Genomic DNA, 24355 nt, shown 5'->3' on the forward strand with positions numbered 1-24355 from the left:
CCTCCAGTCTTGCTTGAAAAATATGAAATTAGTCATGGAAAATAAATGCCACACTAAAAAATATTTCAAACGCAACATTTTTGTAGTGTTTGATTGTTGAAGGAAAATGTGAGATCCTAATTTACGAAGTTAAAAACCTACACTTAGATTCCGAAACTAAGACCAAAACCGGAATCAATACAAATTCGAATTCAAGACCAAATCTGGTACGGAAACCCTTATCGAGCCAGGACCAGATAGGAAATCGAAAAAGAAGCCGAATACGGAACTGAGACCAGAATCCGAACTAAACCCAAACTAGAGTCACAGCCGAGTGTGGAAGTCCCCGGACCCGATAGATGAACCAAAACCTCACACAAACAGAAACCAGAAACAGAACGAAATCAGAACCCAAAACTCAGTGGGTTAGGAAGCTTAGAATATACCCGCGGCAGGTATGCCAGTTGTAAGAGGCGACTTAAATACCAAATTGATTCAAGGGGTTGTGTAGCGCAAGCCTTTCAAGGGGTTGACAGCGCAATATATAGCTTCTCCAACCCAATTGCCAACCTCACCTACCCGTGGCGAATCCTGTTTCTTTAACACCCGAGGTTCTAGCGACCCCAAGTTACACATTAATGTAGGAGGTGGGAGGGCGGGCTGGCCTAGAAGGTTTCATGTGGTCATACCAAATCGTTCCCAAGATGGTAGGGATAGTGCCTTACTGGTGATTGTTACCGGAATGTACCGGATCTGCACCCGGCAAAGGACCATGTACATCGATAACACTCCCCAGGGCCTTCGGGGAGTGGTCTTATCACTACAACAGCAACAACAAAGGATCGAGCACATAAGATTTTAGATGCAGCATCGTTCGTTGAAAGCTGAATAGATTGCATGCATTTGCAAGGGGAGTGACGAATAGGGTATTTCTTGACAGAAATACAATTTTTCACCCCCGACGACGGGTTTCAGCAGTTGTAAGCTAAAGTAGAAAATTACCTCGTTTCCTTTCCTACCCTTCCCTTTTCTTCTCTTCTCTTTCCTTTTTTCCTTCCTTTTCTCTTCCGCTCCTTTAATTCTTCCTTTCCTTTCCTTTTTCTCTTCATTTTACTCTCCTTACCTTGTCTGATATCGCTCATATCAACTCTCCCACCTTCATTCTTCCCATATTAGACTACACTACAGGCTATACTTACAGTGTACATATATCCCAATTTGGCGTACCAATTACAAACACTACGCTTATGCTTGCACTTTACGCCTTACGCTTCCAAATACCATGCTACTTGTAGCGTAGTGATTGCATATTTTTATATCAAGCTTCAGAGGATACGCAGACTTTGGGCGCAAATTCAACATGCGTCTGAGAAGGTATCTAAACCAGTATCCTTGCTCAGCAGTTTGATCGTAAAGAATGTTAGCAAAGAGAGCAGGAAAAAAACGTTGTGGCAAGAGTGATAGGAAAATGAACGACGATATAGATGGACAGCGAAATTAGTCACAGATTTGGAGGAACCCACGAAAAAGGGCACAAATTATTGCTTAGTTGATTTTAAAGAAGCCTTCGACAGCGCGAAAAGCAGCTGCACGATCAGCGCAGTCAAAATTGGGAAGGACCTCTCCGAGCCGTTTAAACCTTATCGGGGTTTCAGACAGAGTGAGCTTCTATCGTGCGTTTTTTTTTATTTGATGCTGGGGAAAATAATACAAGCTGCACAATTTAACCGCTCTGGAACAATTTTCCATAAAATCTTGCAATTACTGCCTGATGCTGACGACATTGATATCATCGGCCTGACTAACCGCGCCGTAAGCTCTGCTTAGTGCAAACTGGAAAAGAATCGGAGAAGATGGTTTTCATGGAAGAGCAAACAGGTAGTGTCATCAAGCAAAGAGTCGGCGCATTTGCGCCTTGGCAACCACGCCACTGTTGGCAGCCATAATTTCGAAATGGAGTCAAGGTTCGAAACGAGCTCAAGGCCAGAACAATAATTTTTTGTAATGATTATTTTTTTTAATTTTTCTGTAATTGAAAAATTGTATTTTGTTTTTGGAATAGTAAGTAGAAAATTTTTCAGACGACCTGCCATAGCTGCGCAGATAGATCCATTTCGAAGGGTGCTAAGCCTACATCATCAGTACGCTTTAGGCACGCTGCGTTAACCATGCCCATGTATGTCACACTCCTCGGACTTCAAACCGAAACTGTAAAAATTAAAATACTAAACCGAGCGATACTTGCGATACGTTGCGCATTCTGATAATTTAACAATTGATCACTAAAACTGCACTTGTTTTTAAATAACGTATATCGTTAGCTTAATGTGAAAATGTGCTAAGTCACTTTTTTTGAAAAAATTGTATTTCAATGCAGTTTTGAAACTGAATTCGAAATACATCGATCACAACAAAAAAATATTTAATTTTTTAATTTTTACGTGCTGTTTGCAATGATGTGTAAATGTGCTAAGTCAACCTGTCAATAATATCAATCTGAATTACTAGTCATTTCTTTGTGCGCGTATTTTATTTATTTATTTAATTCATTCAGTCTAAAGGCACATGCTTTGTTGTTGTTGTTCTTGTTGTTGTATTAAAGATAAAGACACTCCCCGAAGGCTTTGGGCCAATGTTGATGGTCCTTTGCCGCATATAGATCCGGTACGTTCCGGTAGCAAAGTACTATTAAGGTTATATCTGACCATCTCGGGAACGATTTATACGATCACATTAAACCTTCTAGGCCATCCCGTCCTCCCCACCCCCTAGTTCCATGAGGAACTTGGGGTCGCCAGAGCCTTGGCTGTCAATGAAAAAGAATTCGCCACGGTTAGGTCAGGTTGACAATTGGGTTGGAGAAGCTATATATTGCGCTGGGAACCCCTTGAGAGGGTTGCCTACAAAACCCCATTAAATTCGATCACCCAATTGAGACATCAAACACCATGATAAATGCTTTGCGCTGATCATAATCTATTTCAATTCTTACATATCGATAACTACATGCTTTGTAACAGACTAGTTAAAAATAGAAAACAATTCAAGCTTAAACTTATATAAGCTGTTATTAAAATTAAGAACCCTACTGAATAAATTTGCTAGATGCGTAGTCCCAGTTATAGGTTCATTCACAGCATAATTCGTGTTATTAGTTATTTAGATAAATAATCTATTACGCCGAGGATTACGCATTGGAATATGTGGAATGAACAAATTAGATAAATCAGAGCAATTCGTGCTAACGTTTATTACATTATAGGCAAGCATGAGTGAGATTCAAGTTGTTCTGTCATGCAAAGCCTGAAGACCAAGCAATTTGCACCTGCTGGAATATGATGGGAGACCGTCTAGCCAGTGAAGCATACTTAAAGCATTTTTTGTAAAATTTTTTTGAACTCTCTCAACTTTAAAGAAGTTTGATTCATAGAAAGGATTCCATATTATTGAGCAATATTCAATACCACTTCTGACCAAGGATATATAAAGTGCCTTCAACGACATAGGTCCTTAAAGTCACTGGTGTTAAGTCTACTGAACCGAACCATTGCAACAAATTTTGAAACAACGAAGTCAATGGTACTAGAAAAAGAAAGTTTGGAGTTAAAAACTACACTCATGTCTTTACTTTTTTTAAGAGATTTAGCATTTAGTTTGTAGATAAAGTATGTGGCAGTTTTCTTTTTGGAATAAGGTACAACACAGCATTTGTTTGAATTTAAATATAAATTATTGTCTGCGCACCATCCGGCAAAAGAGTCCAGATCAGAACCGTTAGAATAGTTTGACAAATAAATAGTATTTTTTGTGAAATATATAGTTTTAGTATTTTATTTCAATCATTAAAGGTGAGGAGTGATAGGAAAACACATTGATTAAAAGTGCTAAGTTAGGAACAAAAATTTGTTATAAGTGCGGAAATTGTGCTAAGTCATAAAATAGCTGCTGGGTTGGCATGTGTGATTTTTATTTATCTTTTTCAAAGCTTCTACACTCAAAAGCATTGTAATTAAGGTATCCCCATTCACAGTTTTGAAAAAAAGAACGTTATTTCAAAAGTTATTCATTTTTTTCGTCTCCTGAAAAATTCGTAAAAGTTGACTTAGCACATTTTCACATTGAGCTAACGATATTAAATGTTATTTTTTTTAAACTGTTCTCATTACAGGAAAATCAATTGAACGATTATGTGATATTTCGGCTATGGATAATGTGAATTACTCAACTTTAGATTTACCTGCCTATGATGAAAATGCGATTATAATCGCAGCTAAAGCACTCATATCCGCTGTAACTAGAATTTTACTATTAGTTGATATTGTTGTTGTTAAACAACTCCTCACCGCTAAGAGGAAAATTGTTAAAAGTCTACGTAGACTTGAATCTGTTGTGAATTTTACTGAATTTGTACGAGCTTATTCATTATTCGGCATTGAAATGATTGAGCTTGCATATCTAATACGAAATCAACAAAATAATATTAAAGAAGAAAGGCGCCGCGCGCAAATGTTTTCAGCTAAACAAATACTTGAACATTCTATATCAATTTTATTATCATCATCAAAAGCGAGTCTTTTGCATTATGATTGTATGATAGCTAAAGAAAATCGAGATACCGTATTTTGTCAAATACGACGTGCAATGGATTTAATACATTTTGTTGTTAAAGATTGCATATTCGAATCGCCATATCTAACATTTAACGAACATGTCAATAAAAATATTGGCGGAGAGACAGTGCAATCAGCATCTAATTATTTAACATTTTTGTTGGAAAAATTCCGATCGAAACCATTGGACGATTTAAAAATAGTAAATAATAATTTTTCAAAAATTGCCAACGCATCGCCAAATGATCGACAGTCTAATGAAAAGAAATTGAGTAATGAATATATAAGTAAACGTTGTAACTCGTTTAATACGGAGGATGAGAATATACTTATAGCAAATAATTACAAACAATGTGGTACAAAAATATCTCCATATACGGATCGTGACTTGATGACACCATTTAATATTGAATTAATTGAAGAACTGATATATGCTTTTGAAAAATTACTAGAAAAAACGCATGATTTTACAGATTCAGCTTATACAAGTCATGAAAATAGAGAACATATTTTATTCCTTTGTGATCGATGTAAACTAGAGCTTAAAAAATGTTTAAATATTTTATATAAAACCGAACGTAATACAAGACATATAATAGATGAAGAAATCGATAGAGTTATAAGTACAGCTAAAAATTTAACACAACAATTAATAATATCAGTTGTCGATCAAACAGCTGATCTATATCATTCACTGAAAACAACAGTGGAATTAGTTAATAATTTTCATTTATTAGCTATGAATGACGATCCGACATCATTTCAGGAATGGTCAAATAAATTTCATGATTGTTGTGATCACATCATTGATGTTTGCAAATTATTACAGCACATTGCTTTTACAGAGAGTTTACAAGTGCAGTCGAAATGTTTAGCTATTAATTTAAGGATATATGGCCCACAAGTTATATTAGCAGCAAAAATATTATCAAGATATCCTTCAAGTGTTCCTGCTAATGAAAATATGGACGCATTTGCGGAAATGTGGAAATGGTTAATTGCCGAAATAACAAATGTTGCACAACAAATACTGGAAACAAGTGGCGAGCAGTGCGATACTAAATCAATTAAGGTAAGTCTTGAATTCATTTGCAAGTACAATGTTTTACAATACTACAGTTCAACCTAATATAAAAGCACGACGTTTTTTTTTAACGCACGAAAACCAACTACGTATTTTGCCTAACAATATACCACATGCGTGTAGAAATCAAACCGAAATTTCACGCAGAACAAAATTTTTTTTTTTATCATCCAATATATTTTGCCAACTATATACATAGAATACATCTAACAATTTTGTGGTTTTCATAAAAATAATAAACTTGGCGGGCATGGATGGATTGCTATCAGTAGCAAAGATTGATCGAAGAGTAAAGATGTTGCAGGCGCAAACTTCGGTGGAAAGCAGCGGAGCGTAACAAAATTCTTGTAGGTCACTTCCACCACACCACAAACTTTAACACAAGTTTTAATATAATTTAAGCACACAAAATACACTGATTGTAGTTTTTGAGTGTAAAAATGTAAATTCTGAACAGATTAGCTGAATAAAAAGGTAACAAATAATTGTTAAATAACAAATACAGACAGTGGTGGTTTAACAAATTCTGCTGTGGTAAGTGGTGAATGTGACCTACTAGAATTTTGTGAAGCTTGCTTCACACTATTTTTCTTTACTCTTCGATCAATCTTTGTCAGTAGTGCATCCATTTTTTTTTTTAAGAATTCATCAGTGTTGAAAATCCGTGATTGATTTTCTTTTCAGGCTAGTTGGTTTTGCTGACAGGCCTAGAATGAATGGGTTGGGGTGAGTTAGAAGCCTCGTGTTGTATGAAATAGCATACTTTTTGATTTCTTCAGCTATAGTTGGAACCTTTAGATCCCGCTGTAGCTGGTTGTTAGTCACATAATAGGGTGCATTTACAATCATTCTAAGGCTTTTTGATTTGAATCTTTGGAGAATCTCTATGTTTGAGTTTGCTGCAGTTCCCCACAGTTGTATTCCATATGTCCAAATGGGTTTTATAATGGCTGACTTTGTTATCAACTGATAATTGTGAATTTCGGTTCATAAGCCAATACAGACTTCTTAGTTTGATACCAAGGGCTTTTCTTTTGTTAAATATGTGGGTCCTCCAAGTTAATTTTCTGTCGAGGTGCATACCAAGGTATTTTGTTTCGTCGCTTTTTGGTGTATTAACATCGTTCAGTTTAACGGGTGGGCAAGTGTTGCGTCTCGTAGTAAACGTCACTTGAACAGATTTTGTTTCATTGGATTTAATCTTCCATTCTTTCAGCCAATGGGTATTTTTATTTAAACTTCCTTGGAGCTTGAGTGAAGCCACGCTAGGGTTAGGGTCTACGGCTAGCACCGCAGTATCATCGGCAAACGTTCTTATAGTGACTCCTTCTGCTATTGGGAGGTCATACGTGTAAAGTAGATAAAGTATTGGGCCCATCACACTGCCTTGCGGGACGCCTGCTAAGCACTCATAAAGGGCAGTCTGCTCTACACCTTGTTTAACGAAGAAATAAAGATCTTTTAGATATGATTGTATAAATAAGAAGTGGTTTATAGGGAGGGTATATTTTACTTTATAGAGAATTTCGCCATGACATACGCGATCAAAAGATTGTGAGATATCTAGAAAAGCAGCTGTGCAGTATTTTTTCTTCTCAAAAGCGTCGTATATTTGCTCGGTGAGTCTGTGGACCTGCTCAATTGTTCCGTGCCCTCTTCTGAAGCCTAACTGGTGATTGGGTATAATTTTACGCTCTTCTATTATGGGCACGAGTCTTTTAAGGAAGAGAACTTCCATGACTTTTGAGACGATCGGCAGGAGACTAATAGGTCTGTAAGTTGGAACTGTATCAGCTGGCTTTCCGGGTTTCAAAATCATTTTCATCTGCGAAACCTTCCACTGTGGGGGTATGAATTAAGTTGTTAATACTGCATTAAACAATTGTGTCAGGAATTGTATGCCTTCGTGGGGTAAATTTTTTAGGATAGTGCCGTTGATAAGGTAGCCCGGAACTTTTTTGGGCTTGAGTTTTACAATTACGGTTTTTACCTCCGATATTGAGAATTTTTGTATGGATTGGTCCATTTGATATGGATGACTTAAGGTAGTTTCCACTTCCTTAGTTGTTCTAAGTGGGGGTCCAATATCATGCGGCGTGAATACTAGTTTTAGGTGGCGTGCTAAAGTATTTGCTTTTTCACCATCACTTTTTGCCCATTCTTTATTCTCCATTGGATTGGCGGCCACCGTGGTGTGATGGTAGCGTGCTCCGCCTATCACACCGTACGCCCTGGGTTCAACTCCCAGGCAAAGCAACATCAAAATTTTAGAAATAAGATTTTTCAATTAGAAGAAAATTTTTCTAAGCGGGGTCGCCCCTCGGCAGTGTTTGGCAAGCACTCCGGGTGTATTTCTGCCATGAAAAGCTCTCAGTGAAAACTCATCTGCTTTGCAGATGCCGTTCGGAGTCGGCATAAAACATGTAGGTCCCGTCCGGCCAATTTGTAGGGAAAATCAAGAGGAGCACGACGCAAATTGGAAGAGAAGCTCGGCCTTAGATCTCTTCGGAGGTTATCGCGCCTTACATTTATTTTTTTATTTTTTTTTTTTTTTTATTCTCCATTCGTATAGGTGCATTTGAGATAATTGAGTAATCAGTTGCAGTTGTTGCATCAACATTACTAAGGAATTGTTGAATTCTCTAAATTTCACAAAAAAAGAATTCAGCCCTTCAAATAAGGGAAAAGAGCGGACCACGCCCACATTTCTACTTTTTCAATTTGCTGAACGCGTTAACAGAAAAATAAAATTTCGAAATGTAGAATTTCGAACTTCGAAAGCCGATATCTATTTTTGGAGGCTAAGTTCGAAAAACGGAGATAGTACTTTGTTTACTTAAGCCTCAATCTCTACGAAAAAGTAGGTTTGTCCAATACCCAGAAAAAAGTTGTTTTTGTCGCATAGTGTTATTATTATAAATACGAAACAACAGGTTTGACTCACTTATTTACTTTGACTACCCCTATTCATGATCCTTGGAATATCTTTATTAACTTTTCAATGCAAACCCTGCAATTTCTCCTCCAAAAATATCATGAGTTTCAGGTCTAAGTATAATAAGAATCAGGTAAAATAACAGTTGCAATAAATATTCAAAGTGCTATAACTTCTTTGTTTATTATTTTAGTAATATAGTTTCAAAGCAACATTTTCTTGAATTTTTAAGTACTTTCGTTTGGTAAGGAAAAAAGAATACATTAGGGGGGGTAACATTTTATTAGCTGACCTAATCATGTGAAAACGACTTCATAGCTTAAAAGGACATTAAACGCCAAAATAATGACATATCAATTTTAAAAATCGGATGTCAAATAACCAAGTTACAACGAAAAAACCCTTTCGGCTGTATTTCGAAGGATCAAAATATATTAAAAACAATTTTTCCGATACCCTCTCAACATAATCTTTATATTTAGGGGCGGACATTAGCAACTTTTTTTCGATTAGTTTATGCCGTTACGGAGTACCGCTATGCGAATAAAATATACTCTGTGAGCTCTGCTCAGGGGGGGATTAACCAAAGAAAAAAACTTTGGGCTATACCACTTGGGATTATGTTATGTCGGTCGACCGGTTTCCATTCCTTTTCAAATAAGACTTCGCCGCCATTGTTTATTAAAAATGTTTCAATCCAACTCTGTTTTTTCTTTTTGATTTTGCCACAGAAATATAAACCCACATCACGACCACTGTCTGTTGGTCAAGAAGAGTCAGACAAAGCAACAAATGTGGAAACAAAGGATATACCTTCGGAAATTCCGCCATTTAATGAGAAATGGAATGATGAAGTTAACGATAATAATGATATAATAAAACGTGCTAAAAATATGTCTGCAATGGCGTTTGCAATGTATCAATTTACAAAAGGTAATGGTACTTTAAGAACGACTCAAGATCTTTTCACGCAAGCGGAATATTTTGCTGAAGAAGCAAATCGTTTGTATAAGGTTCTACGACAATTTTCATATCAGGTAAGCTATATAATTATTTCAGTATTGCTTTATTATTATTGCCTTATGCGAAAGTCGCGATTCCTGACTATTAGATCTGCAGGCGGGTTGTGCCGAAAGGCATGCAATGCTGCTGTAGTTTTTTGGCACCTGCATCCCAGCATCCTCTTGCATGATGCAGTGCCGCCCTCTCTTCCACTTTGAGTTCCCATTTAATATCTAGTATAATTCCTAGATATTTTGTGACGTTCTTCTCTTGTACGGTTACGCCCCCCCTCCCCCCTCATGTACCAAATAGCTGATTGTAGGCAGGCATCTGCCACTTATGATGTTAAAAAAGTCGACTAAACACCCCGTGAGTTTTACTGGTCCAAAATCGAACCACATGAGCAGTTGGTTGACGGACAGGGTCCTCAGCATTGGTTATAGGTAATAATTCACCCTGTTGTTGTTGTTTTATCAGTGCTTCGCCCCATTCAATAGGTGCGATTACTAACAAATTATCATCAATATCCTCAAACGGGAGTGCACGGAAACTTGCAGTTTCAACAGGCGGGAACCAGAGAGAAAGGTGTGCAAGGGACGATCGTTCTATTTTGCTATTGAAAAGATTGTTGGTGTCATGTGGGTACACGTTACAAGTAGAACAAATGTTATTTATGTTGGGGTTGATTCTGGATAGGTAAGAGTTTAACCCGTTACAGTATCCGGATCGAAGTTGAGCTAGAGTGACGCGCATCTCCCTGGGAATGTTGCTTTCCTCTAGTGTGAGTTTAGGGTATTTGACTGTAAGAACGGGGTCCGCCAGGCAATTCCTGGCATAGAGGCTCGACGCATTTGGTGGCTTCTCTGAGAATCTTTATGTGCTATTTTCCTTCACACAGATGATTTCTCAGATGCCGTATTTTATCATAATGCTTGCGGAGATGACTTCTTAAGTCGAGTTATGTTTATTCTATTTCCAAATTAACACTTCAATATTGATCACAGAATTTAATATTTAATGGGCACATTAAAGAAACTACAGTGCAAAGCAATAGCTTATAAATACAATTAATATAGTATTTACATAACAAATAAACATAAATATAAACACCGGAGCATTTTTTTTTGTTTTGCAAATTATAAATACATACATACATATATTTTTATACTCAGTTGGTTGTACAGATATAAAGGAATCGAGATAGATATAGACTTCCATATATCAAAATCATCAGTATCAAAAAAAATTCGATTGAGCCATGTCCGTCCGTCCGTCCGTCCGTCCGTCCGTCCGTCAGTCCGTCTGTCCGTCAACACGATAACTTGAGTAAATTTTGAGGTATCTTGATGAAATTTGGTATGTAGGTTCCTGGGCACTCATCTCAGATCGCTATTTAAAATGAACGATATCGGACAATAACCACGCCCACTTTTTCGATATCGAAAATTTCGAAAAATCGAAAAAGTGCGATAATTCATTACCAAATACGGATTAAGCGATAAAACTTGGTAGGTGAGTTGAACTTATGACGCATAATAGAAAACTAGTAAAATTTTGGACAATGGGCGTGGCACCGCCCACTTTTAAAAGAAGGTAATTTAGAAGTTTTGCAAGCTGTAATTTGGTAGTCGTTGAAGATATCATGATGAAATTTGGCAGGAACGTTACTCTTATTACTATATGTCTGTTTAATAAAAATTATCAAAATCGGAGAACGAACACGCCCCCTTTTTAAAAAAATTTTTTTAAATTCAAATTTTAAAAGAAAAGTTAATATCTTTACAGTATATAAGTAAATTATGTCAACATTCAACTCCAGTAATGATATGCTGCAACAAAATACAAAAATAAAAGAAAATTTCAAAATGGGCGTGGCTCCGCCCTTTTTCATTTAATGTATCTAGGATACTTTTAATGCCATAAGTCGAACAAAAATTTACCAATCCTTGTGAAATTTGGTAGTGGCTTAGATTCTAGGACGATAACTGTTTTCTGTGAAAAAGGGCGAAATCGGTTGAAGCCACGCCCAGTTTTTATACACAGTCGACCGTCTGTCCTTCCGCTCGGCCGTTAACACGATAACTTGAGCAAAAATCGATGTATCTTTACTAAACTCAGTTCACGTACTTATCTGAACTCACTTTGTATTGGTGTAAAAAATGGCCGAAATCCGACAATGACCACGCCCACTTTTTCGATATCGAAAATTACGAAAAATGAAAAAAATGCCATAATTATATACCAAATACGAAAAAAGGGATGAAACATGGTAATTGTATTGGTCTATTGACGCAAAATATAACTTGAGAAAAAAAACTTGGTAAAATGGGTATGACACCTACCATATTAAGTAGAAGAAAATAAAAAAGTTTTGCAGGGCGAAATCAAAATCCCTTGGAATCTCAGAAGGAATACTGTTCGTGGTATTACATATATAAATAAATTAGCGGTACCCGACAGATGATGTTCTGGATCACCCTGGTCCACATTTTGGTCGATATCTCGAAAACGCCTTCACATATACAACTAAGGGCCACTTCCTTTTAAAACCCTCATTAATACCTTTAATTTGATACCCATATCGTACAAACACATTCTAGAGTCACCCCTGGTCCACGTTTATGGCGGTATCTCGAAAAGGCGTCCACATATAGAACTAAGGCCCACTCCTTTTTAAAATACTCATTAACACCTTTCATTTGATACCCATATCGTACAAAAAAATTCTAGAGTCACCCCTGGCCCACCTTTATGGCGATATCTCGAAAAGGCATCCACCTATAGAACTAAGGCCCACTCCATTTTAAAATACTCATTAACACCTTTCATTAGATACTCATATCGTACAAACAAATTCTAGAGTCACCCCTGGTCCACCTTTATGGCGATATCTTGAAAAGGCGTCCACCACTAAGGCCCACTCCCTTTTAAAATACTCATTAACACCTTTCATTTGATACCCATATCGTACAAACAAATTCTAGAGTCACCCCTGGTCCACCTTTATGGCGATATCTCGAAAAGGCGTCCACCTATAGAACTAAGGCCCACTCCATTTTAAAATACTCATTAACACCTTTCATTAGATACTCATATCGTACAAACAAATTCTAGAGTCACCCCTGGTCCACCTTTATGGCGATATCTTGAAAAGGCGTCCACCTATAGAACTAAGGCCCACTCCCTTTTAAAATACTCATTAACACCTTTCATTTGATACCCATATCGTACAAACAAATTCTAGAGTCACCCCTGGTCCACCTTTATGGCGATATCTCGAAAAGGCGTCCACCTATAGAACTAAGGCCCACTCCTTTTTAAAATACTCATTAACACCTTTCATTTGATACCCATATCGTACAAAAAAATTCTAGAGTCACCCCTGGCCCACCTTTATGGCGATATCTCGAAAAGGCATCCACCTATAGAACTAAGGCCCACTCCATTTTAAAATACTCATTAACACCTTTCATTAGATACTCATATCGTACAAACAAATTCTAGAGTCACCCCTGGTCCACCTTTATGGCGATATCTTGAAAAGGCGTCCACCTATAGAACTAAGGCCCACTCCCTTTTAAAATACTCATTAACACCTTTCATTTGATACCCGTATCGTACAAACAAATTCTAGAGTCACCCCTGGTCCACCTTTATGGCGATATCTCGAAAAGGCGTCCACCTATAGAACTAAGGCATACTCGTTAACACCTTTCATTCGATACCCATATTGTACAAACGCATTCTAGAGTCACCCCTGGTCCACGTTTATGGCGATATCCCGAAAAGGCGTCCACCCATAGAACTAAGGCCCACTCCCTTTTAAAACACTTATTAACACCTTTCGTTTGATACCCATATTGTACAAAGGCATTCTAGAGTCAACCCTGGTCCACTTTTATAACGATATTCCGAAAAGCGTCCACCTATAGAACCAAGGCCCACTCCGTTTTAAAATACTCATTAACACCTCTCATTTGATACCCATATAGTACAAACAAATTCTAGAGTCACCCCTGGTCCACCTTTATAGCGATATCTCGAAAAGGCGTCCACATATAGAACTAAGGCCCACGCCCTCTTAAAATACTCATTAACACCTTTCATTTGATACCCATATCGTACAAAATAAATTCTAGAGTCACCCCTGGTCCACCTTTATGACGATATCTCGAAAAGGCGTCCACCTATAGAACTTAGACCCACTCCCTTTTAAAATTATCATTAACAAACACATTCCAGGGTTACCCTAGGTTCTTTTTACAACATGGTGATTTTCCCTTACTTTGTTTCCACAGCTCTCAACTGAGTATGTAATGTTCGGTTACACCCGAACTTAGCCTTCCTTACTTGTTATGTATAAATTACATTACGAAACCCTGCCAGCAGTTTTCTGATAATTTTATCGTCTATAGCCAAAAAGTAACTAATTCGATACATTTTGCAGTTAATAAAGCGATAGAAATTCATTTGACAAACAAAACCTATACTTTAACGGAATTTTTTCTCCAAGAAGATATTTAGGCGATGGAGATCTGTAACGTTTTGAATTTTCCTTTTTTCAATTATTTTGAGAACTTTTGCAGTTTGCTTTCGTAATTTCTTTCTACTCAATATCTATAATGATATTATGCTAATTTTGCGATATTTTCTCATCGTCGGTTCACTGCCAGATCTAGGTGTTTCATTTAATTTTTTTTTCACAGTATTTTTTAATAATAAATTTAAAAACCTCACCTTCCAAAATTAAATAAAAAAAAATTTAATTTAAATCCGTGATCTGTCATTGAACCGACGACTTTTGTATGGTAGTTGAAGACCTAAGCCTCTGTGCTGCTGATGTACATGAGAAGTTGTTATCAAATTCGCAATATAGCATTAACATGGTTAGAACAGAAAGAAGATATGAAAACACAATGCAAATAGAACGTGTACCGTTAGTTTATTCCCCATCATTTTACTTTATGCTTATATATTGTATCATACTTAGGTACATATAAATAAATGCGTAATTATGTTTATACGCGCCAGAACTTTACTTTATGATTTAATTAAAATTTTTGTAATTTTGTGTTCGATGTTTTTTGATATTTCCTCAAAAGAGCTTTGGGGATTTATCCTCAAAAAAAAAGTGCTGGGATTTTGTGTTGGGGATTTTGGTAATGGGATTTTAAATTTGGGGATTATGTATTTGGGATTTTTTTTTAGCTGGGGATTCTGGGTTTGGGGATTTTTTTTTTTTTTTGGGATTTAGGGGCACTCCCTCCAAAATATTCTCCTGTATTATTATCGAACTCCTTAAAAAAAAACTCGGCTCTTCTTAGTGTTTCGGATTTTATTTTCCATGTAATTATTAATTATTTTCAATAATTTACAAAAATAAGGAAAGCCCCAAAAAAAGCAAAATTAAATTTTTGCGGCGTTTGCAGCAAGATTAGACGGCGTTCTAAAAAGGAGACAAATTATTGGCTAGGTGTAAAATCTAAGAATGGTTGCACTTGCATTTTATTTTGATATCCTTTAAAGTTAAGGACGAAATGGCTATAGTCCCTTGTAACATTTTTTTTGGGTCTGCTAGATTATTATTTTTCAACCATTTATATAAAGGAAGAATTAAAAACATTTTTATTTTCCTCTTTTGTTGCATTTCCAAAGTGACCTGAACTATGTGTAAGGTTTCATGTTTGTAGCTCAGTAAGAAATCTAAATGAACTTTTCAGTACCTCTAAATATCTCGATCCCTATCCCATCTGAAATACTTTTTTATCCCAAATATTTCAACCTTGTAAAGCCCGAAGTTTCGTTCAAACTTTCAGGTCTCTCGGTTATTCGGAAGTCCCTTAAAACTGGAAAGCAAAATTTCCAGGTTCAGACGATTTTTTTATTTTCACGATCCCTGAACCACCTAGCAAAATTGTTTTCTTCATGTTAAATTGGCACCGGGTTGCGGTATGTATTTCAAGTTTCAAGCCTCTAGCTCTTCGGGAGGTTACTCGTAAATGGATTGCAAGAATCTCCAATTTTGTATGGAAATTGGCGAAAAAACATCAAACAAAACTAATATAAAGGAAGTAAAAATAGGAATTTATTCAGAAGTCATTAATTAGAATATTTCACCACACAGTGGCTGAATAGAATTTGTGCCGGGCGATCCTTTCAAAGCGTTTTGTAAGGCATGCAATGCATCGTTTCAACTCCTGCTCAAACACATTTGATAGCTCGAATTCCCTTTTTTATATAACAAAAAGAATATCTCACCTCTCTAGATAATTAATATAGGATATGGGTCATTATTTTACAAATCGTACGGATTTGAAGAAAAAAAATTTTGACTTTGTTAAAAGACGCCAAATTTATTTGTTGGAATCTTTTCGCAATTTAAGTCAACACATATATCAGGATTTGCTATATAATTGGTTCCACTCGTCGTATCTTATTAATTTTTGTTTTATTTTCAAGGCAGCAATATTTACTTTATAACTGCGTAAAAAAAATATTTAATTTTATAAAATCAAAATAATGAATAAAAATGAATGAATACTGTTTTCTCCCACGAATATTTTCGAAAAAATATATATAATATGCGATACACTTTCATCTAAAAAACCCATTTTATTTTAAGTTGGACAGTTTTGTGGTTCAAAATATATTAACTCATTCCTGACCTGACCTCGAGCAACTTACTTACATTTGCTTGCAGGTACGTGCTACAATTGTATACAGCCAACGCCAACGCATGGTCAACTTAACTACTTAAAAATCTGAGCACATGCAGATCTCTGAAAAAAAAAAATTGTTCGAGGAAATCCTGATCTAGGTATTTGCTTATTTCGTGCGAGCAACTTAAAAAAAAGTTTGAGCCGAATCAAAATTATGAAATCTCAAAAGTTATGCGATTTGTAAAAAAATGACCCAAATGAATATTTCTACTATATTAATTTTAGAATTACATTAAGCCGATGAAATCCTTCAGTAGCTGAGCCTGGAAAACTGCTGCGGGATTAGCCTGGTTTTATTGGGCATTGTCATAACGCCCGATAAAAGAAATAAATAACTACTTCTAAACCAGTGGGAGAGTGTATTTATCCAAGGCTTGTTGTTATATTTCATTGGAGTATGGTTTTACGTGGCGGGTCCCAAGCCCAGCGCACAACCCGCTCAGCGGGGGATGGCTTGGCCATGTTATGCGAATGAAAGATGATGCTCCGGCCAAGAAAGTGTTTCTATCGGAACCCGCCTATGGAAGCAGAGGTAGAGGGCGGCCCCCACTCCGTTGGAAGGACCAGGTGGAAAACGATTTAAACTCCCTTGGTGTGACCAATTGGCGCCGGTTGGCGGAGCGAAGGAGCGACTGGCGCGCCTTGTTGGACGGTCATAACCGTTTAGACGGTTAAGCGCCAATTAAGTAAGTAAGTATGTAAGTAAACCAGTGGGAATTTCAGGCAATTTTTTATTTAAGATGTGGGTAATTAGGAATTTTTTTTTAATTTCTGTGGGTAAATTCACAGAGTTTATCTGGCATCACTGCAGAGTAGTGAATTATTACGAACCGCCAAAACGGGACAGGAAACTCGTTGGACTGTGTCATAAATCACAACGGGTCTGCAGAATCGACGAAAAATCGAATCGGGCTCGATAACGCTACTTAACCAATTTTGATCAACTTTAGTCTCCAAGAATAAAATAGGCCTTTCCTAAAGTGAAATTTTCTCCTGATTCCGAGTATGACTTCCATTTTCCTGTGGCAGATCTAGTTTCCGAGATATCGGCGAAAATATGAAAATTCCCATTTTTACAGAACACTACTTCATATATGTAGGTACGGCAAAAATTTGTATTTTCCATTTTTTCGTTTTAAGCTGTTTAATTATACATTATAATAATTCCCATAAACATTTCTTGCCTTCACCTCCTTTCAGTATCTTCAGTAGTTTGGCCACTATGCCAAAAAACGTTGAAAAATTGTTGAGAAAAAAAAGAAATTTTTTACAAAATTTCAGATTTAACCACATTAAAATCGGAAAAATTCTATGGACGAAAAAAAGTTAGCCATCCTATGTTGTAGGTAATGTAGCTACGAAAATTTTAAGCATACCAGTGCAACAATCGGACGTGCCGTTGAGACTATAGCCCCGTTAACTTGCAAGCGTCATTCCTAAAATTTTAGTATTACTTTGATAAAATTGGCGAGACATTTTATTTGGTCACTCTACCTTAGGGTCTAATAAATTTAAAAAGACATCAAGTATTTAATTGTCACTGCTGTTTGTTGTAAATTTTGTTTTGCAAATTGTAGTGCAAATTTATACATACTATATCGGTAGATGTGTTTACGAAATGGCTTCTTGCAAAAGAGATTTTAAATGTAAAAATAATCCGGATGATTTTTGCTTTATTTGCGGACATTCTATTTTCGGAAACTCAGCTCGGAAAATAACTAATTCTGTCAAAGATACATACTTTCATTATTTCGGTTTCCGTATAAAAAATCAAGCGAAAGTGACTCCGAAGCAGATAATTCAGACAGTGAACAAGAAGGAGAGATCCCACATCGAGTCTCACAAGCCGAGCTTAATGACTTGGCCAGAGATTTGAAATTATCGAAATTTGATAGCAAAGTTCTAGGATCTCGTTTGCAGTAATGGGGCAGCCTGGGCCCTTCGACAAGTACTTCCAAATTTCGAAATAGACACAAGACTTTCTCTTCTTTTTTTACTAAAAGTGAAAATATTTGCTACTGCGATGATGTTCAAGGTTTATTTGAAGTACTAAAATTAGAAAATAAAGTGGATGATTGGCGCTTGTTTATGGACAGTTCAAAGCATAGTATAAAAGCAGCATTACTCCATAAAGGAAATTCGTTACCGTCAATACCAGTGGCACATTCATTTAAGCATATCCAATTTACTTGAGCTCATTCAATATAGACAATTTAATTGGAAAATTTGTGCGGACTTAAAGGTAAGCAGTTTCGGTGGTACAATAAATAGTATATGAAACGCATCCCAGGTTGTAGCTATAATTCTCGGACTTCAAGGAGGTTTCACTAAATATTGCTGTTTTCTCTGTCTTTGGGACAGCCGTGCTAGAGAAACCCATTATATTCGGGAAAACTGGCCACCAAGAGCTGAGTACGAACCAGGTGCCTTCAATATTGCAAACCCGCCTTTAGTAAATCCCGAACGAGTTATTTTGCCAGCACTTCACATGAAATTAGGATTAATGAAAAATTGTGTGAAGGCTTTAAATAAGGACGCGCCATCCTTCCAGTACCTAACGAAATTTTTCCCTAAAATAACTCAAGCCAAATTAAAAGAAAGTATATTTGTTGGTCCGCAAATTAGAAAGTTGCTGAAAGACGAAAATTTTGCAAATCACTTATCATCAGTAGAAGCAGCGGCTTTGGACAGCTTTAAGCAAGTAGTTAGTGGATTTCTTGGCAACAACAAAGATCCCAACTATAGAGAGATGGTCAAACCCTTGTTGAAAAACTACAGTGCTATGAAAAGCAACATGTCCCTCAAATGCATTTTTTGCATTCACATTTGGATAATTTTCCCGCAAGCCTAGGTGCTGAAAGTGATGAACAGGGTGAAAGGTTTCAGCCCATGATTTTTGAAAAGCGTTACCAAGGTTTTTGGAATGAAGAAATGATGGGAGATTATTGCTGGAAAATAATACGGGAGACAAACCCAGAAAATTATAAACGGGTAGTTAAAAGTACCCACGTCCCTCACTATTGACCACCACGGTAAAATCTCTCAATTTGACTTTTTTTAGATGTATATATGTATGTATTTAATGTTGTTATCGGGTTTGTTTTTTACTGAATTGCTGATTTATACTCATACTAGAAGACCCGGCAGACGTTGTCCTGCCCTAAATTTGGCCTATCTGCATACATTTTAATAAGCTTTTTCTGTCTGACTCTGCTCTCCCCCCTCTTCACTTTTACCTAATCCTTTTATTCACCCCTCCCTCCGTCTTTTTCGCTTCATCTATCTCCATCTTCGTCTCATTCTATCTCTTTCTCAATCTCCTTCTCTCTTTTCTCTTCTCTCAATTCCTTCTCATTCTTCTGCATCCCTTATTGCCTGTCCCGGAGGGTGGTATGTATTTTATTCCAGCCCCAGTCCCAGTCCCACTCCGAGTCTCAGTTCCAGTCCCACTCCGAGTCTCATTCCCAGTCCCAGTCCGTCTATGGATAATATATTACTCTGTACTAAAGCACCCATCAACAGCTTTCATTTGATATCCATATTGTATAAACACTGTCTAGGCATTCACTGGCCTACGTTTTGGCCTATATCTCGAGACCCTAGTCACCCAGGGGTATGAAAATTACTCTATACTAAAGCACTCATCAACAGCTTTGATTTGTTATCCATATTCTATAAATACATTATAAGGGATACTCGGGTACACGTTTCGGCCTATTTCTTCGAGACCCTGTACGTCGATCGCAACCAAACCTATATAGAAACCACCGCGTGAGGTTTACGCAACTTGTGTGAAAGTTTGAACAAAATCGACCGACACATCTCTTCAAACACCGGCGACCAACTAACACACACTTTAGCCTTTCTTTTTATATATATAGATTTTTATTTTTCACACTTTAATGTAATATTAAAATGAAATGCAGATTTTCGGCACATGGAACAACTAAAGACCCTCCTGAATTGAGTTTGAATAAAAATTGTCTCTATAAAAAATTTTAGGATAGACGCTTGCAAGTTAACGGGGCTATAGTCTCAACGATACGTCCGATTGTTGCACTGGTATGCTTAAAATTTTCGTAGCTAAATTACCTAAAACATAGGAGGGCTAACTTTTTTTCGTCCATAGAATTTTTCCGATTTTAAAGTGGTTAAATCTGAAATTTTGTGAAAAATTTCTTTTTTTCTCGAAATTTTTTCAACGTTTTTTGACATAGTGGCCAAACTACTGAAGATACTGAAAGGGGGTGAAGGCAAGGAATGTTTATGGGAATTAGTATAATGTATAATTCAGCAGTTTAAAACGAAAAAATGAAAACTACAAATTTTTGCCCTACCTATATGAAGTAGTGGGGGGAATGGGAATTTTCATATTTTCGTCAATATCTCGGAAACTAGATCTGCCACAGGAATATTCGGAATCAGGAGAAAATTTTACTTTAGGAAAGACCTATTTTATTTTTGGAGATTTTGTTTGTCGAGTAGTGTAATCAGTCTTTGGTTTGATCAAAGTAAAAATTGCCTCTCTATTACATATTAATTCTGAAAATTGTAAGAAAAAACTTGCTGGCAAACAAAATTTAATATTCTCACTTTTTTTTTGTTTTAATTTTTAAAGGTTCCGGCAAGCCAAAATAAGAAAGAGTTATTGAATATATTAGATAGAGTACCGACTTTTGTTCAAACCTTACAATTTACTGTTAAGGATCACACTGTTGGAAAGGATGCAACATTTGTTAAAGTAGATCATGTTATACGAGAAACAAAAAATCTTATGAGTGTAATTAACAAGGTTGTTACAAAATGTTTTGAATGTGCGACTAAGGTAAATATGTTCGTATGTGAAAAAAAAATTTAATTCTTATTATATTTTATAAATAGTAGTTAAATTGATATTTATTGTTATTATTTTCAAATGATTATTAAAATTAAATGTAGTAAAAACATACTAATTTGTTTTTAAATAAATATGTCTTTACATTTCAACAATATCTTTATTTACTAATTGCATTAATATATTATTTAAATTATTTATATTTTAAGTTCGAACAAATAACTAAACTGGTTCAATAAAGAAGGATTTTTTTCTTCGAATATTTGCTTTTTGGAACTGGATTTTGTTGTGATGAGAGAGCTTCACATTTTTCCTTTTTTGATGCTCTACAAATAATTTCAAGCATGCCAACATATTATTTAGTGTTTACTCATACATACGATAAGGGTATTTCGCCTAACCTAAAAAGTAGCAAGACAGCTGGTAAAAAAATCAAAAAATATGCAATTTTGCATTTTTCAATAATCAGCGCAAATTCGGTGATTAATTTGCACAAAAAAAAAAACAAAAAAACTAAAATATGATATGATATCGATATTCCCAATATATAGGTAGATATGTATATTAGACCGATTTTTAAAACTGATATGTCATTATTTTGTCCTTAGTAAGCTTCACATTCCCGTTCAATGTCCTTTTAAGCTATGAAGTTGTTTTCACATGATTAGGTCAGCTAACAAAGTACTATCTCCGTTTTCCGAAGTTAGCCTCCAAAAAATAGATATCGGCTTTCGAAATTCAAAATTCTACATTTCGAAATTTTATTTTTTTTTTGTTAACGCTTTCAGCAAATTGAAAAAGTAAAAATGTGGTCATGGTCCGCTTTTCTCCCTTATTTGAAGGGCTCAATTCTTTTTTTGAGAAATTTGGTATAATAGCTGTTATAAGAGGTGAAAAGTCAGACTCTGACTTCTGACTACAATCAGACTCTTACTTCATAGCTTAAAAGGACATTAAACGGAAATGTGAAGCTTCCTAAGGACAAAATAATGACATATCAATTTTAAAAATCGCACGTCAAATAACAAAGTTACAACGAAAAAACCTTTTCGGCTGTATTTCGAAGGATAAAAATTGCTTGAAATAAATGTTTCCATACATTTAAAGCAATACGGGCGATCCCCGATTAACTCATACGAACAGACAACATTTGGTTAATTCGTTGTAGTTCTATAAATAGAACAAAATAGCAACAATACCAAGTTTCTCTGAAACCGCCTTACAAACATGCATAACTTCAACACATAATTTACATACGAAGTATGTGATGTGTAGAAGAATATATGCAAAAAGAAGGCAATTGGGAAAAACTTTACAACAACTAAGGCATGACGTAGCTGAAAGCGTTTGTAACCATTTCAACTATCGTAGGAGTGCGGGTTCGACTCCCACTCCCGGGAGAAAAGGTTTTGAAAAAATTTACAAGGTATAACCGAAACAGCTGTCGCCTTGTCCGTCCTGATATCACGTTGTTCAAATATTTCCCAAATTATTAAATAAATTATAAAATTAAAAATTGCTTGAAATAAATGTTTCCATACATTTAAAGCAATTCGGGCAATCCCCGATTAACTCATACGAACAGACAACATTTGGTTAATTCGTTGTAGTTCTATAAATAGAGCAAAAATAGCAACAATACCAAGTTTCTCTGAAACCGCCTTACAGACATGCATAACTTAAACACATAATTTACATACGAAGTATGTGATGTGTAGAAGAATATATGCAAAAAGAAGGCAATTGGGAAAAACTTTACAACAACTAAGGCATGACATAGCTGAATGCGTTTGTAACCATTTCAACTATCGTAGGAGTGTGGGTTCGACTCCCGATCCCGGGAGAAAAGGTTTCAAGAGATTTACAAGGTATAATCGAAACAGTTGTCGCCTTGTGCGTCCTGATGTCACGTTGTTTAAATTTTTCCCAAATTATTAAATAAATAATAAAAAAAAAAATTTTTTTCAGAAACCCTCTCAACATAATCTTTCAATTTAGGGACGGACATTAGCAACTTTTTTTTCGACCCAGTCTAATGTATACCTTCCTTTTATTTTCAATTGTTTTCGCTAAGCGAATTGAGGTACGCTTAGAATTTCTGCAAGCCTGTCGAGAAACTTCGTTAATTAAGGCGAATATCCTCAATAATTATAATGAGAATCCTAAACATAACAAATTTTATTTATTAATACATTATTTTTCTTATTTCCCGTTTTCTAGTACAAATTAGACCTTAGTGGCCTATCTGGCGGCGTCTCATCTTCGGGCGCTTTAGGTGGAGATGATAACAATTCTGGTGGTATGGGCGATTCAAAAGGCACCACCAGCAGTTCGGAGGGGAGTATGTGACATTACGGTATGGCTCGTAGAGCCAAAGGTGATGCACGACGTACAAGAGTATCATTTCTATTATTTTAGCTATACCTGCAACTATTTGAATATAAAATTCAATTTGAGAGGCAAATACAAAATTTAGTTAATTGCGCTGTGTCTGTAGTATGTAATTAATATGATGAATTGATGTTAAGTTATGCATTTACTTATTAAGAAAACATTCAATTGAAAATTGTAATGAAATAAAAAAACTGTACTTTGAGGTTGTTAGATGTTGTTTTCCCCCTCCACTTTTTATGCATGTACAAAACTTTCTGGCAAAATTGCGCTTAAAATTACAAATTAGCAAATGTCTATGTAAATTGCTTGTCTTTTTCGTTTCTAAAAATCATATATAAATATATGTACCAAATATATTCTAAGTCGAATGGGCAAAAACTTCACAAAAATGTTGGTATTTCTTTGATATGAACGTTAAAACACAGTAAGTGTAACAAAATGTAAGAAAAATCACAGTAAGATTTGATTTATGATAAGTCAAAGGTTGCATTTTTTTGCATGTCAGAATAGCAATAACAAGCCCCCAAATTTCAAACTTCGCCAACGCTAAAACTCCATCGCCAAAAATATCTAAAAGGGTATCAAGTGCGCAGAAAAGTATGCAACATTTAGTACCATATGGTCATAAGGAATAAGGACTCTCCAACTAGCGCAAGGTAGCTCTGGGTTGAAAGTCCTGATAACTTCAAGGACTCCCTCTGGATCATCCGGCTCGGATGGTATCCAGACTCTAGTTCTCGGCATAGAAGGGATGTCCTTGAAGTCGACAGTCCTGAGCATCGCCCCCCTTTTTTGCAA

General features: G+C 36.0%; 1 protein-coding gene across 1 annotated transcript in view; it reads left to right on the forward strand.

Annotated features, from left to right (window-relative positions):
• alpha-Catr (alpha-catenin related) overlaps positions 1-23933 on the forward strand; it is a 69147-nt gene extending 45214 nt beyond the window's left edge. Inside the window, exons 4-7 of the mRNA XM_067772347.1 lie at positions 4148-5661; positions 9340-9645; positions 20948-21154; positions 23384-23933. Coding sequence (XP_067628448.1) covers positions 4148-5661; positions 9340-9645; positions 20948-21154; positions 23384-23512 — 2156 coding nt within the window. The 3' untranslated portion in view covers positions 23513-23933. The remainder of the gene's footprint in view (positions 1-4147; positions 5662-9339; positions 9646-20947; positions 21155-23383) is intronic.
• Positions 23934-24355: the final 422 nt, after the last annotated feature.

This window comes from Eurosta solidaginis, chromosome 3 (genome assembly GCF_040869045.1).
Source record: "Eurosta solidaginis isolate ZX-2024a chromosome 3, ASM4086904v1, whole genome shotgun sequence".
NCBI lineage: Eukaryota > Metazoa > Arthropoda > Insecta > Diptera > Tephritidae > Eurosta > Eurosta solidaginis.